Source organism: Fukomys damarensis, unplaced genomic scaffold (genome assembly GCF_012274545.1).
Source record: "Fukomys damarensis isolate Sample0158 unplaced genomic scaffold, DMR_v1.0_HiC HiC_scaffold_23, whole genome shotgun sequence".
NCBI classification, from domain to species: domain Eukaryota; kingdom Metazoa; phylum Chordata; class Mammalia; order Rodentia; family Bathyergidae; genus Fukomys; species Fukomys damarensis.
Window position 1 is genome coordinate 53,883,098 of NW_022900935.1, and position 15,088 is coordinate 53,898,185.

The following is a 15,088-nucleotide window of genomic DNA, read 5'->3' on the forward strand; positions in this document are numbered from 1 at the left end:
TTTTTTTTTTTTTTGTGGTATCAGGGATCGAACTCAGGACCTTGTGCTTGCTAGTCAGGCGCAGTGCCACTAAGCTAAATCTCCAGCCCCTATACTTTCAAATCTTACAAAGCCAGTTTTCATTGTAGTGTTACCAGGAAGCCCTTCATTCTGAAGGATCCATAAACTCAACAGTACATGTTTTTTTTTTTTTTAGACAAGGTTCTCCCTTTACAATGCAGGCTAGCCTTGAACTCACTATGCAGCCCAGGCTGGCCACAAGCGATCCTCCTGCCTCAGCCTCTCATGTGATTGGATTACAGGGCTACACCACTATGCCTGGTTCAGCAATATATTTTAAACTTCAAATCTTCTATGAAGTTTTCCATGAACTCTGTTTTCAGTTGTGCCTGAATTATTCAGGAATGTCACTGACTTGGTAACATGAATTACATTTTCCTGATTTTTTTTATAATGTCATTTTAAAATAAAGGTTTGAATATCCCTTGTCAAAAATGTTTGTGGCCAGAAATGCTTTGGATTTCAGATATGTCTGGATTCTAGAATATTCGCGTACATTTAACAGGAGACTTTGGAATGAGATACAAATCCAAAACACAGAATATGTTTGTGTTTCATACATATTTTGTCTAAATAATTTGAAGTGCTTCCTTGAGAATGCTGAATAAGTTATGTTGTACATCCTGCATTTTGACTGCAGCCTGTCATATGAGTTTACATGTGGAATTTTCTACTTATAGTATCATCTCAACTTTCACAAATTTTGGGATTTGGAGCATTTGAGTTTTTCTGATATAACCTGTATTATTAATTTTTATCATTGCTCAGAGTAGATGTGACTATATTTAACATTACTTTGAAAGTTTTTGAAACTTAAAAATAGCTATCTATTGTGTGTGTGAATATGTAAAATATACTTACAATATAGAAGCATAATGACCAGAGGCCACTACTTTTTCTCCTTTTGCGAAAAATAAATGATATTACATACGTCAAGAAGATAAGAGAAACTGCATAACCAAGGGAAGTAGCAACCTGAAGATAATATAAATAATATCATAGTCAAAAAATGAAATACTATTTGAGGGAAATATTTTAAAATTTTATTGTATATGCCCTTTGCATGGGCTTTTTGCAAATGAAATCATATTGAAGATATAAAATAGTAATGTTAAAATTTATTATTATTGTTATCATTATGTATATCTCAAATGTATCAATAAATGCATTGTTTAAAAAAAAGGTATTTGGAGACTTATACCAAAAAAAAACATTTGGTCTATGTAATGTGTTACTTACCACAGCAAATATAATTTGACTTTCAGTATAAATTCCTGTCATTCTTGTCAGGAAAACAATTAAATACATCAAGAGGAGAATTAAATTGAAGAGGTTAACATCCACCACTGCCAGCCCAAACCAGTAAGCAGAAGGGTAGAGGCCTGAAATCCATAGCTGAGACTTAGCTTTCCTCTGATGAGAAAACACAGGATATACATAAATCCAATTAAATACAAACCCAAAACAAACACATTAGTAGAAGTTTCAAGATATTGTAATAATTTTTTAGGAACCTGAGCTCCACAAATCCAGTTCCATTTTTAAAATGTATATTTTTTATTTGGTAGTTGTTATTCACAATACCACTTTTACTTATGAATAATGAATAGAATACACGTAAGATCCATCGGAGTGCATGAAGTTCCTTCAAGACAAATGTTGTTTTGCAGCCTGAAGGACATGTAAATTTCTCTTTTGTCCCTACATGATCTCAGAGGTATTGGCTCAGAATGATGAAAGTAGACTCAACTAAATCTGCTGTTTCTGGCTAATGGGCATAACAAAACACAAATTCAATATGAAATTGCAACTTCCAGAGGGCAAAGCTAACCCGTCTTATATGTGGTCTCCAATTTCAACCTTATTGAATTCCTCCTTGTACTTAAGAAATAATGTAGTAGAAAATTCATATTTTCCTTTGAGTTTTGAGAAATTATTTGATGGTTTCTGTAACTTTGAAGTGAAAAGTGTTTTTGCATTTAGATTTTCTTATTAGTAGGAAAATGGATGCACCTTAAGACCATAATGTTAAGTGAAGTAAATCAGACACACTAGTTTTTCTTATATGAGAAATCCAAATTACAAGGAAAGACCAAAATAAAAGAAAGACAATTTAAAGTAGGGAGGCAGATTTTTCTCAAATGGGAAGAGGGAGCAAGAGATGGCGGGAAATAGAGGGGAAGGAAAGGAGATGAAAAAATGAATTAAGATGTGTGATATATATGTACCAATTCTATACAAAGAGTGTGAACATTAAGTGGTGCAAATATGTAGTGATAAAAACTTTTAAATTTAAATAAAAGAGTTATGTGTACATGAATCAAAAAAGAAATAATGCTTAACTGTGCTATTTAAATTAAAAATATATCTAAGTATTTTTCTCAGAGGAAAATGTTTTTAACACATAGCATTAAAATATAATTACAGAAATTCCTACATCATGTAAAAGAACAAGATCTCAACGATGAACGTAACTGTACTATATACCTAAAATGTACCAACAAAAAAAATCAACCAGTAACAAATGCTGGAGAGGCTGTGGGGAGAAAGGAACCCTTCCTTTGGTGGGACTACAGAATGGTGCAACCACTGTGGAAATTAATATGGAGATACCTCAAAGAACCAGTATTAGAGGTCTGATTTGACCCAGCTATTCCTCTGCTGGGTTATCTTTCCAAAAGAATTAAAAGAATCATACCACAGTGATATATGTATACCTATGTTTATAGTGGCACAGTTTGTAATAGCTAAAACTTGGAAACAGCCCACTTGCCCATAAACTGGAGACTGGATAAAGAAGATGTGATTTTTCTATAAAATGCAGTACTACTCAGCCATAAAGAATGAGAAACCAGAGTCATTTATAGGAAAATGGAGGCACATTGAGAACATACTCTTAAGTGAAATAAATAGGACACACATGTGTAAATACCAAATTGTTTCTCGTGTGAAAAACTAAAAGTGTAAATAAGGTTCAAATTGTATAATTGATCACATGAAATAGGAAGAAAAGGGCTAAAAGAGCAGGGGAAGAGGGAAGGGTAGGGGAAAGGAAAGAAGGGAAAAGAAAAAAATATGAGAAAAGGAAAAATGGAAATAGTCTTTGTAAATAGGGAAGGGAGGAGCGGGTGAAGGGAGGGCAGGGACAAGGGGAAAAAGTGAGAACCAAGACCTGTCCTGTAAAGGTACAAGATCTCAATAAATGATGAATGTAATTGTACTGAATACCTAAAAAGTACCAAAAAACAGAATGAGAAAAAAATTATTGAAATTCCTGAAGATTCTCCCCACCCCCCTTTGTTTTCTTACTTGGTAATCACGGACACTGCTCATGGCGATGTAAGGAGAAATGCTGCATACAATAAAAAATAAGAAAGAAGAACTTTCCGGCAGTCCAGTCCAGATTAAAATGGTGTCCTACAAATATAAAAGGTACTTTAAACTAGTGAATTTTTAAACAAAATACTAATAATTATAAAGAATATGCTTCTGGACTTAGAAAAGTCAAAGTATGCATATAGTTCACCAACATCTATTAGACAAAATGATTTCTTATTTAACATGTGGCTTCAATTCAAAGAACAAGGAAAAGCCAAAAATAATTTGGAACGTATTTTGGGGTATATATATATATATATATATATCCAAAGATCTAAAAGCATAGCTTTTTGTTTTATTTTATCCCTCTTGGTATCAACTAGAAAATGATAGCACCTAATAAACTTAAAAACAGAATAATGCAACGGTCACATGGGTGAGGATCACGCAACAATCACTACGAAATTAGAAGCCACCATCATATATCTGAGCTAGAGGGACAAAAAGGAAGGAGACAATATGATTGGAACTCAGTTTGGAGGGCCCCATCACTGTATGCTCTTGTCTAGCTGGAGAAAGCCAGGTTGTAGCCAAAACCCTAAAAGCGCAGCCTGTATCTGACACCCTTGTGATGCAGTGTAACTATAGGTAGGTGAAGGGTTAGCAAACAGCCCTAGGAGTGGCAAATTTCAATCTCCTACCCATCCAGTCAGTGGAGTGAGTGCACGCACACACACTTTCACAATCAGGTGTGTATCTACAACTTCTTAGAACATCCCTCAGAAGAATAGGACACAATACTGAAGAGTATGAGGCCACAAGGATTCTATTATAACTTCACAAGAAAAAATTTTATCACCTGTATAAAATGTCAAGACACAATAGTAATTGTAGGATTAACAATCAACTCTGAATACCCAAAAGCTAAAGAGAGAACATATAAGGTACTCGTGAAAGTTTTATTTGTTCAGAATCAGTGAGTTTAATACTTGCCAAAGAAAATGGACTTCTCTCCATTCGAATATACTGTGTTTGATTAAACATTCGAAGGAGCCCATTGCTGACAATATTCATAAGGATGGGAAAACAGTGCAGTCTCTTGGTGTTGCACACAAGTGAAAATCTATAATCCTGAAAATAAACAAAAACAAATAAAAGAAGTGAGGTTAATCCTAAGTCTTTAAAGCACAAACGTTAGGCTTCTATACAAAAAGATCCTAGCAAGGCCACATTCCGGCTGTGAGTCCATCTTCACGTTAACTACATTTTCTGAGCTTCAGTTGAATCATCTGGGAAAGAAGATACTAAAGGGGTTGTTTTAATGACAGTGTGTATATTAGGCCCTGTTAGGTCCCTGTAGGCCCCAGTAGATACTACAGAGTCATTCTCCACTAAATTTAAATTAGCATTAGTATTGCTAATTTTATACAATTTTGTCCCTATGGTAAGCAAGCAAAGGAATGCTGATCTTCTGGATAGAACATACACATGGAGTTCATAATGTATGCATGGTTAGCCTTACACTGAAGATTCTGCATGCTTTCTAAAATAATGTTTCTATACTTCATGTTCATAAAAATGTTCATAGATTCATCAATATGGTCAATGTTGTTTACATATTACCAGCCATTCATGTAGTAAATATGGTGGAAGACAGCTACCAAAGTAGTTTCCATAGTTGACCTAATGTTATTACATTTTTCATAAAATAATTAGTTTAGGCAAAATTGAGTTCCATGATACATTTTCAAAGGCTTTTTAAAAACAAAAATTTCCCTTGTAGCAAGAAGTGAAGAGGTAGTTTTATGTAATAATCATTCACTTTTAGTGGAATGCAAAAAAAGATCAACTTGAAATTAAAATGTATTCTGAATAGTCTTTTTCCTAGATATATCTCTATGGCTTGGACATTTTTAAAACAAAGTGAAATAAGATAACACTTGGAGAATACTTTCTTCTCAGAACTTTCATGTACACATTATTTACTGTATTTTCTCAATGTATAAAAACATTCAGGTAGTTAGCAATTAAATAGGACTCTAAATTCATAATTGCATTTATAAGCTGTAATATTTTGAGATTAAATACAATTAAATTCATTTCTTTCAAATTTAAAAAAGATCCAATTCAAAATAAAGATAGAAAATGTTTCACAAAAACTTATTTAAGCTTCAGTCTATTTATTCAATATGGCCTCAAAATGTTCCTCTGAATCAAGTTGTTATATTCTAGCTAGGCTGACTTTCTGTAGTTTTGAAACCAGTTAAAATGTGATCTCTTAATGTGTCCTGTGCGTGTGGCCAAATAGGCAAAATAAAATATAATAAAATAAAAGAGAGAGAGAGAGAGAGACAAACATACCTTTTGTTTACCAGAAACTATGATAGCTCCATTGTATGAGAGGCCTTCAGTGCCATTTCTGTTTTTGAAGTCATCTACTTCCAGAAGTATATTCTGATGATTCAGTGACTGTATAAAGTCTTCAATATCTGATTCTAGTATGAAGTCAATAACAGGAGACCACATAAAAACAAGAAAATATGTCAATATTTTTTCTAATGAGCCCATACATAATTTTAAGTTGACATTTATGCTATACAAATGTTTCTAAGGACATCACAATTATAATGGTGGTGCATGAAGGAAAAATTATTTACTCTACTATCTTGTATTCTGCAAATCTTATAATGTATTACATTTATAATTATGTTTAATGCAAGCTAATATGTGATCATTAAAACAAGGTAATTCTATTGTATGGTTTTTATTAAAGAAATATATTTGAAATGATAATTACAGAAATACAATAATTATATGAGGAGTACTTCATATTTTTAATCCTGATGATAACTCTCTCCTCTCTTCTTTATTCTTTGAGATAATGGAAAATTAAATGTATATGTATAATACACAAATATATTTTACATATCTGCATATATACTGCATACTAATATGTTGTATAAATATAATTTTCTTTGAAAATGATGCTGCCATGAAATCAAAAATTGTATGTATCTCTAAAAAAGGAAGTAGATGAAACAGAGTGATATAAGAGCTGAGAAAAACTCATAGCCTAGAGCACGCAGGAGCAAATAACTACAAAGGTACATTTCCAAAAGATACCAAAACTCAGACTGGATTAATGCAAGGGAGTGAAGTGGGGCCCTGAAGCCACAGTCAGAGTCTCTACCCAGTTATCTACCACTGAAACAAGCCGAACAGTCAAGTGCCTTCCATGCCTCACTCAGTGAGTGATAACAGCTGCACTTGTCCCCAAGGTAAGAATCTCATCACTACTTTCTAAGAGGCACTTTGTGAAGCAATCAGCAGGGCAAGACCTGAAGTAACTCCAGATAACAATTCAGGGAAAGGTGGAATGGAAAAATGTAAAGAAAAACTCTCTCTCTCTCTCTCTCTCTCTCTCTCTCTGGCAGCTTTTGAAATGAGAATTCATTCTGGGGAGGCACAAGGTAGGCTCTGGAATTGGACAAACAGGAGTAGACTTAAGACATATTAGGATTCCCCCAGGTGAAATGGACATACACATAGAAAATAAAGTTATCCGTGTATCCTGGGTCAACTACACATGCCACTCCGTCTCCATCAAAGGACAAAATAATAGTGACTTACATTTGCCCAAACAGAAATTCTCATTTGAAAAGATAAACATTTTACCAATCAATAACCATCAGATTTGGAGAAAAGAAGAACAAAATGGCACAGAATTCCCAAGCTTCAATCTCAAAATACTGAACAAATGAATATGGAAAAAAAGATGAGGAAATGCAAGTTCATTGTCCTGTGACTAGAGAGAGAAAGAAAAAAAGACAAGCTGAAAGGTAAAGAAACAATCTAATCTTTGAAATGAATGTGCAATTAGCAAGACTTTCAGTTTTAAGGCAGCAGGGAAATCTACTTTATAAGTACTCTAAATGAAAAACAAGCGTAACAAGAAATCGAAATGAAAATGTTATACCATGTTTGATTAAAGAAGAGACATCTACATCCCAGAATCACAAGTACATGTGGAAAACCGAATGAACAAGGAACTCATCAAGAGAGAACTCCTACTCTGGATTTTTGTAAATGTCTTAGGCAGAAACAAAACTTCATCAAGTCAATGAAGTAGTCAGAAAATATCCAATTACCCATTCTTTGGGATAACAGGATAAGGCGTCTTCCTGAATCCCGTTACTTCACAGAGGTTCATGGAGTGTAGAAATGAAACCTTAGATGTCAGTCAGTGGTTATAATATCTATGGTATAGATTAAATATCATTGTAGCAGAAGGGTTGAAAATAAAGTGGTCTGGTCAAGATAGAGGTTTATTTCCCCTTCATAAAACAGCATAGCATTATGAAGTAGAGATTGTATAGGGCCTGAGTTCCTTCTTTCCTACCCCCTACCATCCCTGTGATCTCCAAAATCAGAAAAAACATGCACTGTTTCTCATAAGCTGTTTTCTATAAATGCACATTTTCTTCTTTTGCAACTTGTTTTTCCCTCACTGTGTGCTATTTAACATTGAAAATAACTTATTTCTGGTTTTCTGTTCACCTGTGTGATTGATGATCAACAGGCTGGTACGGAGGTTCTGAGGAAGTTGTCCAGGAGACAGGAAATACAATTCTGTTTTAAATTCCCAGTCGACAGTTTGCACTGTCATAGAAAGTGCTATTTTTTCCATAATCAAAGGAAATAATGCCATTCCAAATATGAGTAGCCTACACAATAAAAAATTACATTATGGATCTATTGTAATTTTATTTCTTCAGACACCCCATAATAGTTTCAGCGTCAAATATACTTTTACCATCTACACTTCTAGTTACCAAAACCCTGAAAGTCATATCCTAGTGTGCTACATGGAATTAAAAGGAATTACTACACAAACTCCACAATATCAAACTGTTAAAAACAAACACGCCTCAATGCAGAAGCCCAATCAGGGCTTATATACAGGTGTTCCAGCTTTCAGTAAAATAAAATGTTTCATTTATCTGTCCTCTAGTACAAACACTGGGTACTGTATTCAGTTTCAAATTATCTTCTGAACCTCACCAGCTAACAAAATCACAGTACTCACAGGGTCAAAAGTGTTTTTCTTCCACGTATTAACTTTAAGAAACGAAGCCGCGCTATTGCACAGAGCTGCATCCTCCAAAGTTCCATGTCACTCACAGGAGTCTGTACTTCATGGAGAGAAGAGCAACCTGGCTCTATTTCACTGAGGTTTTCTGAGTCGCTCACCATTTCTCTATGTTCAAATTCTATGTGCACATACACACATACTATTAATGGCATCCTGTGGCACCATAGATTTTTTAAATATTAAAAATTATTTTACATTTGATTTTATTCTTATAATCAGATTCAAAGCAATCTTTTGAACAGACTTTTTAGTATTAAGTTTAGAACTCCCCACTGCTTCAATATTTTCTTTATAAAGTTATGTCTTATAATTGCGAATGGTGATACATATTAAAACTTTTAAATTAAAAATGTTTGTATTATAACCATAAAATATTTATGGATACAATTCAGAAAGTATAAGAAACAATAGTGTTCAAAAGTGAGAAAGTATACTAAATTCATACCAAAGAAGAATTCAGACAAAGGGTATTTTTTTTTATGCCCAGTCTTTAGAAAAGAACAGTCTCAAATGTAACAATATTCAAAGGGGTTTCAAAAACATTCTCTCTAGGAATAGTTAATCATTAATCCCCAAATATGTACTACTGAGGTATCAATAACCTAGATCATTATTTCTGAAACAAACAGACCTACAAATGACTCCCATACATGACTTACACAGGCAACATGATTTGGTTCTTAGCTCTGCTTTTCCCAGCTATAAAATGAAACCAATGACACTTGTTGGAAAAGTTATTTACTGAAGGAAGATACTGTCACTGGTGAATATATCTATATCAATATCTATATCTATATCTATCTATCTATCTATATAGTCATACACTGATCAAAGTATCTAGCAGTACTCCAAAAATGATAGCCTTTATTATGATCACTCATTAAAATGCGAATATACTCTCATTTATACCTTAATGGATTTTTTAATTAATAAGCTAAGAACAGTTTTTGTAAGAACCCTATGCCTCTAATCAAGAACTTTCATAGCCTCAGAGGGTCTAAGAAGCAGTGAGCACTCAAAGATAGGAAAAATCTGCTAAAACATGGAGAAGATAGTTCCAAAAGGAATTTGGTAGATTCCAAGATGGAATCTGTGTTTAGACCTACTAATTCAAGCCCCTCTCAAACACCAGAGTCAAATCTGGAATGAGTCACATTATTAGTGTGAATCACACCTAAGAAATTATAAATAATGAATTGACAGATGATCATTTGGAAGTTGATTTCTGTGAATTACACAATGGTTTTACCTTGTTTGGTAGTCGATTTTCCCTCCACACTCATTAAGACTTCATTCAGAGTTGACGTGGAGATATCGTAACTCATCATATCCTGGCCAGAACACTTATCAAGATCCCTGAAGAGGTCTAAGACAACAGACAGGAAATTGCACATTTACAAAACAACATAAATTACTAAACCCAGTAAATCAACACTTATGTGAAAGATGAAGCATCACATTGTATAAAGAATTTTGTCTTTGCAACATCACAGTAATCAAAAGCAAAACTTCTTTAGAGTGCTCTAAGTCTCTGAAGTGACTGCATTAAATTCATCCTCCAAGCTAGCTCACTCCACCTCCTATTTTTAGTTTATGAATTTTCTAGTCTTTGGGGAAAGTATGAGGCAATCAGAAATACCATCATCCTTTCATCTCACCTCTGTTCTAAAATTCCATGTGTGATCCACATGCTGGGTCTTTATCGGTGAAAGATATGTAGCTGCACCTATTAAGGCTTACACCCTTCAGTTCTGCTTTCTTTTTTTGGTGGGGGAGGTTGAGATAGGGTCTCACTATGTAGTTGAGACTGACCTGGAACTCACTTATGTAGCCCAGGCTGGTCTTGAACTCACAGCGATCCTCCTACCTCAGCCTCCCGAGTGCTGGGATTACAGCTGTGTGTGTGCCACCACGCCCGGCTAAAGTTCTGCTTTCTTTCCATCCCCTTGCAGCCCACCGAGGACTTCTTCTCCCATCTGATATCATCAGTTTCTTCTACATCTATTGAGTCATCTCATTTTGCAATGCGAAAAATGCTATATTTATTAAACAAAAATAAATAATAACAAAACACAGTCACTTTATCTTATCCCTCTTCACATGCACATATGGCTCCAAAGTTTTATTTGCTTTTAATTTGTCACATTCTATTTACAATTAACTCCTGAAAGTCCAAACTATCTATCTATCTATCTATCTGTCTGTCTGTCTGTCTGTCTGCCTGCCTGCCTGTCTGTCTATCTATCTGAAGTTTCTGTACTGGGAATTGAGCCTGAGGCCTTTGCATACAACACTGAGCTACAACTCCAGCCCCTTCTTTATTTTTAACATTGAGGCAGTCTTGCTAAGTCACTAAACTACTACCTGGGCTGGGCTCAAACTTTCAATCCTCCTGCCTGCCCCAGTCTCCCAGAGTATGGGAATTACAGGCTTACAGGTTTATTAAATTCATGTTCAAAACAAAACAGCAGGCCAAAAAGTTAATGTTTCTGGGTATATCCCATAACCAGTGCTGGGCTGAGGGCAGTAAGTAACCCCTTACCTCCATGACAGAACTCTGAGCACACTTAATTAGTCCTTTATTCACCCTTAGTGCCATTATACTTAAATCTCCCAGCACAATAACCTGCTGAATAATGCAAAAAGATCCCCCAGCTTGCTTCCTTCCCCTCTTTCTTCTCTCCATTGACTGCTACTAATTCCCCGGATCAATTACCAAATAAATTCAGTGTACTCAAGTCCTCTGCTTCTTTGATAAATCAACCTATGACAAAATCCAAAGCTATTAAAAATTAAAATTATAAACCAATGTGAACATTTGATCTCAAATTTTATTTCTTTGTATTCACATTCAGGTTACCTGGAAATTTATTTGTCCTTTCTGAAGGCAAAGTGTATACAAGCTTTTCTTTGCTTTCTGTTTTCAATTTAGCATCAGGGATGTGGAGATGAATGAAGGATGTTATTTGCTCTGGATCACACATTTCATTCCTATAGAAACTAACATTTAAAGCAAAAGACAAATCATTTGCATTTTCTCCTCTGTGCCCACTACTGTTATTAAACAGCCTGTGAGTACTACTTCACGTGGCTTTGTGAAACAAGCAGAATGAGTAATATGGCTAGGAGGCCCCTATGGAATGTCCTCCAAAAGATAACGTGTGGAAAGCTTGGTCAGCATGGCAGCAGTGTCCATACAGCTTTACCTTCATCAGTGGGTTAGTTTATGGATTCTGAGTGGGCTATTGAGAGATGTGGAAATGTTGAGAGGCAGAATTAATTTGAGAAACGGGTGGCTGGGACTGGGACATGAAGCATATATTCTGTCAAAAGCCCCATGATCCATCACTCTCTGCCACCAGGAAGTTTTGCTCCCCCACAAACTCCCCACCAGGGAGTTCTGCCTCACTCACCACAGGTCCACAAACAATGGAGCTGGGTAACCACAGACAAAAACCTCCAAAGATGGGAGCCACAACAGATCCTTTCTCCTGTAAGCTGATTTTCTCGGGTGTTTTGTCACAACAATAAAAAGCTAACACAACGTGTGACTAACGGTAATTCAGTATGAAAATGTTATTTATACACAGAAGATGGATATAGCCAGAGAAGCTGAAAACATGCAAAAACTTCTTGTGATTAAAACTATATGTCATGCATAAGAATAGAGAGAAGGAGATGAGAACATTAGACAGAAAAGGCCTTTAAGGGAAATAATTACAACTATCAGAAATTATTGGATAATACAGAAATCTAGTCCGCAACCATTCTTTGGCTTTGTTTTTTTATTTAAATCTTCTTTGGTCCTGGACATATAGTTTCTTGTTAAACATAATTCTCACCACTCTGTGAAAACATTTTATTCTCTGTTGATACTAGTTTGTGAAAATATTTGCCTTTGAGTCCTATGAAAATATACTACAGGACGATATGGATAAATTGAGAACAAAGGAAAGTAGGATGAAAGTTTAGGTTGTACAGAAAAGCAGTCTGGAAATGTGACATGAAGTGGTCCTGCTATTAGGAGTCAGGCTTGGCTTATAACGTGATTTTGCTCATCATTAAAATTACATTTGATCTATCCAAAAGGCCAAGAAGTGATCATAATTAAAATTAACACAGATAAAAATAGGCAAGAAAGTAAGAAATATGTTTGGGAAACACTTATAAATCCAATATAACAGAGATGAAGTATGAGACCAGTTCTCTTTCTTAATTGTCCATCTTTTTGATATACCTGTATTGACAACATACAAATTCTGTCTTTTCCTAAAGTCTTTACCTTAAATGATATCCAAGGCCACACTTTCTCTTCAAAAATACAGAAGAGCCTGCACACTTCAATCTGCCATTGGACATGATTACTTTTCTATCTGAGTAAAAAGAAGGAAATGAGCAAAAATGTTAGGAGCCATTTCTTCCCTTTCTAGAAAATATAAATGAGAAAGTAAAGCTCAGAATTCCAAAGAAGTGTTGGATTTAGTGTAACTGCATCTATTCCACATTTTAAAATTTAAAACACACATTAAAATTGTTGCACTTTGAGCTCATCAACACCAATCTATTTCAGTACCCTGCAAAACTTTGTGCAGAAAAAAACACTACAGATTAGATGGGTGCATCTTTTGTTATAGATGCTAAAGAATGCTTAGCTATTTTTCAGCCAAATATGGATTAATGAAAACTCAGATGTTTAACTAAAGTGATGGCTGATCTGGAAAAAAAAATCACAATTTTTCACTAGTGATCACAACCCAGCAAAAGTACAACCAGGGAAGAAGTCCTCGGTGTGGTTACTCATCAGCCCTGGACTGCCATGGACCATAAGCTCAATGAGATAGTGACAGCATCGCTCTCACCCTAGGAGTAGGCTTTGCATCTACATTTCCCAAATTTTCCACAATGACACTAAGATAAAACCAACAATTACCAGCTAGGATGTCAGCCTCATCCACAAACTGAGTACTAAAGAGGATCACATGATTTTCTCTACGTTCCTTCAGGAAATTCCACACTTGATGTCTTGAAAAGGGATCCAATCCAGCAGTTGGTTCATCTAAGAGCAAAACCTACAGAGGAAGAGGATATACAAAATATGTCTCTGTTACATTAACTATTTCTACACAATTTCATGAAAAATAATACAAATCAGCCTGGGACCACAGCCCTCCCTACACCCCCAGGCCTCAGCAGAGGAATGGTGAGAGGTGCAGTCCTGCAGGCATCTGCAGCCCCACCCCCCGCCCCTTGCATGCCTCTGGCCTCCTGGCTGGGCTGGTACCTGGATTCACACCACAGAGGCACAGGGGGTCATCAAGACCATTGTTCTGAGCTCCAGCCTTGATTTTTATTTAATTCACATGGTTAAGGTGATAGATTAATAACTACCACAAATTGTCATTTTCTAAGCTGTGCCTGATGTTATTGTGTTGCTGATTGTATCACTTGGGGTAAGGTGTTGTGATTGATTTAATCAGTTGTCCTTCCTGGTATAATGAAAATGAGATTGCCTCAGAGTCATTTGAGACTCAAAACCCAAGCTATTACAGTAATATCAAAGTATTAACCCAGGAATTAAACCAAGGACAATAACAACAACAAAAAAAGAAATGAGAAGACATTCAAACAAGGCACAAGCACAAACACAGTCTGCCTGTTCATAAAACGCAAGTTCTGGGGATAAATGAGGTGGAAATGTCTGATAATCAACCACCTGGACACCCTGAACTGATAACACAGGAAGTAACAAAACTGATGAATGAGGCTCTAAAAAAACTCAAAACAGAAATAATTTCCCAGAAAACTACAGAGATGGTGAGCACAATGAAAGACATGACTCTAGAACAGAAACAGATTTTTAAAAATACATGAGTTCAGGACCATGACAGAAGCCATGAATGCCCAGCATAGGAAAGAAATGGAATCCATGACACAGATCTAAATAGATATCCAGGAGATTAAAAACTCTCTTGAAAGTCTACATAACAGACTGAGACAATCTGAGGACAGGATATCAGATACAGAAAACAGGATGGTGGTCAGTGACATGAAAAACCAAATAAGAACTAAAACAATTGTAGTGGAGGACCTCAGTACCACACTGTCACAAATAGATCATCTAGACAAAATATCAACAACAAAATAGTACAATCAAACCAAACTTGAACAAATGGACTTAGCAGATGTCTACAGAGTGTTCCACCCCACAAAATCAAAATATGCACTGTTTTTGGCTGCACATGGGTCATTCTCCAAAACAGACTGCACACTCACACATAGAACATTTCTGAGTAAATGCAAAGGAGTTGAAGTTATCCTGCGTATATTATCAGACCATACTGCAACTAAATTGAAGATCAGTAGTAAAATAAACCACAAGAACTTCCCAAACACATGGAAATTGAATAACACCCTCCTGAACAACCAATGGGTCACAAAGGAAATTTAAAAAGAAATTAGATGTTTTTTACAAGTAAATGATAATGACAATACAACATACAGGAATCTATGGGACACAATTAAAGCAGTCCTGTGAGGGAAATTTATAGCAGTGAATGC

The 15,088-nt window shown here is 35.4% G+C and overlaps 1 protein-coding gene across 4 annotated transcripts in view; it reads right to left on the minus strand.

The window, feature by feature from the left end:
- The window catches only part of Abca6 (ATP binding cassette subfamily A member 6), a 55,799-nt gene that overhangs the window by 15,099 nt on the left and 25,612 nt on the right, over positions 1 to 15,088 (minus strand). For 3 of the 4 annotated variants that reach the window (XM_010640574.3, XM_010640572.3, XM_010640573.3), the window contains 11 exons: positions 13,461 to 13,599; positions 12,813 to 12,903; positions 11,391 to 11,530; positions 9,780 to 9,896; positions 8,465 to 8,648; positions 7,936 to 8,102; positions 5,740 to 5,873; positions 4,372 to 4,509; positions 3,370 to 3,477; positions 1,300 to 1,473; positions 922 to 1,035 (listed from right to left, as the gene is read on the minus strand). In XM_010640574.3, coding sequence (XP_010638876.1) covers positions 922 to 1,035; positions 1,300 to 1,473; positions 3,370 to 3,477; positions 4,372 to 4,509; positions 5,740 to 5,873; positions 7,936 to 8,102; positions 8,465 to 8,648; positions 9,780 to 9,896; positions 11,391 to 11,530; positions 12,813 to 12,903; positions 13,461 to 13,599 — 1,506 coding nt within the window. Of the gene's footprint in view, positions 1 to 921; positions 1,036 to 1,299; positions 1,474 to 3,369; positions 3,478 to 4,371; positions 4,510 to 5,739; positions 5,874 to 7,599; positions 7,635 to 7,935; positions 8,103 to 8,464; positions 8,649 to 9,779; positions 9,897 to 11,390; positions 11,531 to 12,812; positions 12,904 to 13,460; positions 13,600 to 15,088 lie in introns of those variants that run through there. The other variant, XM_033767437.1, reaches the window with a different exon arrangement.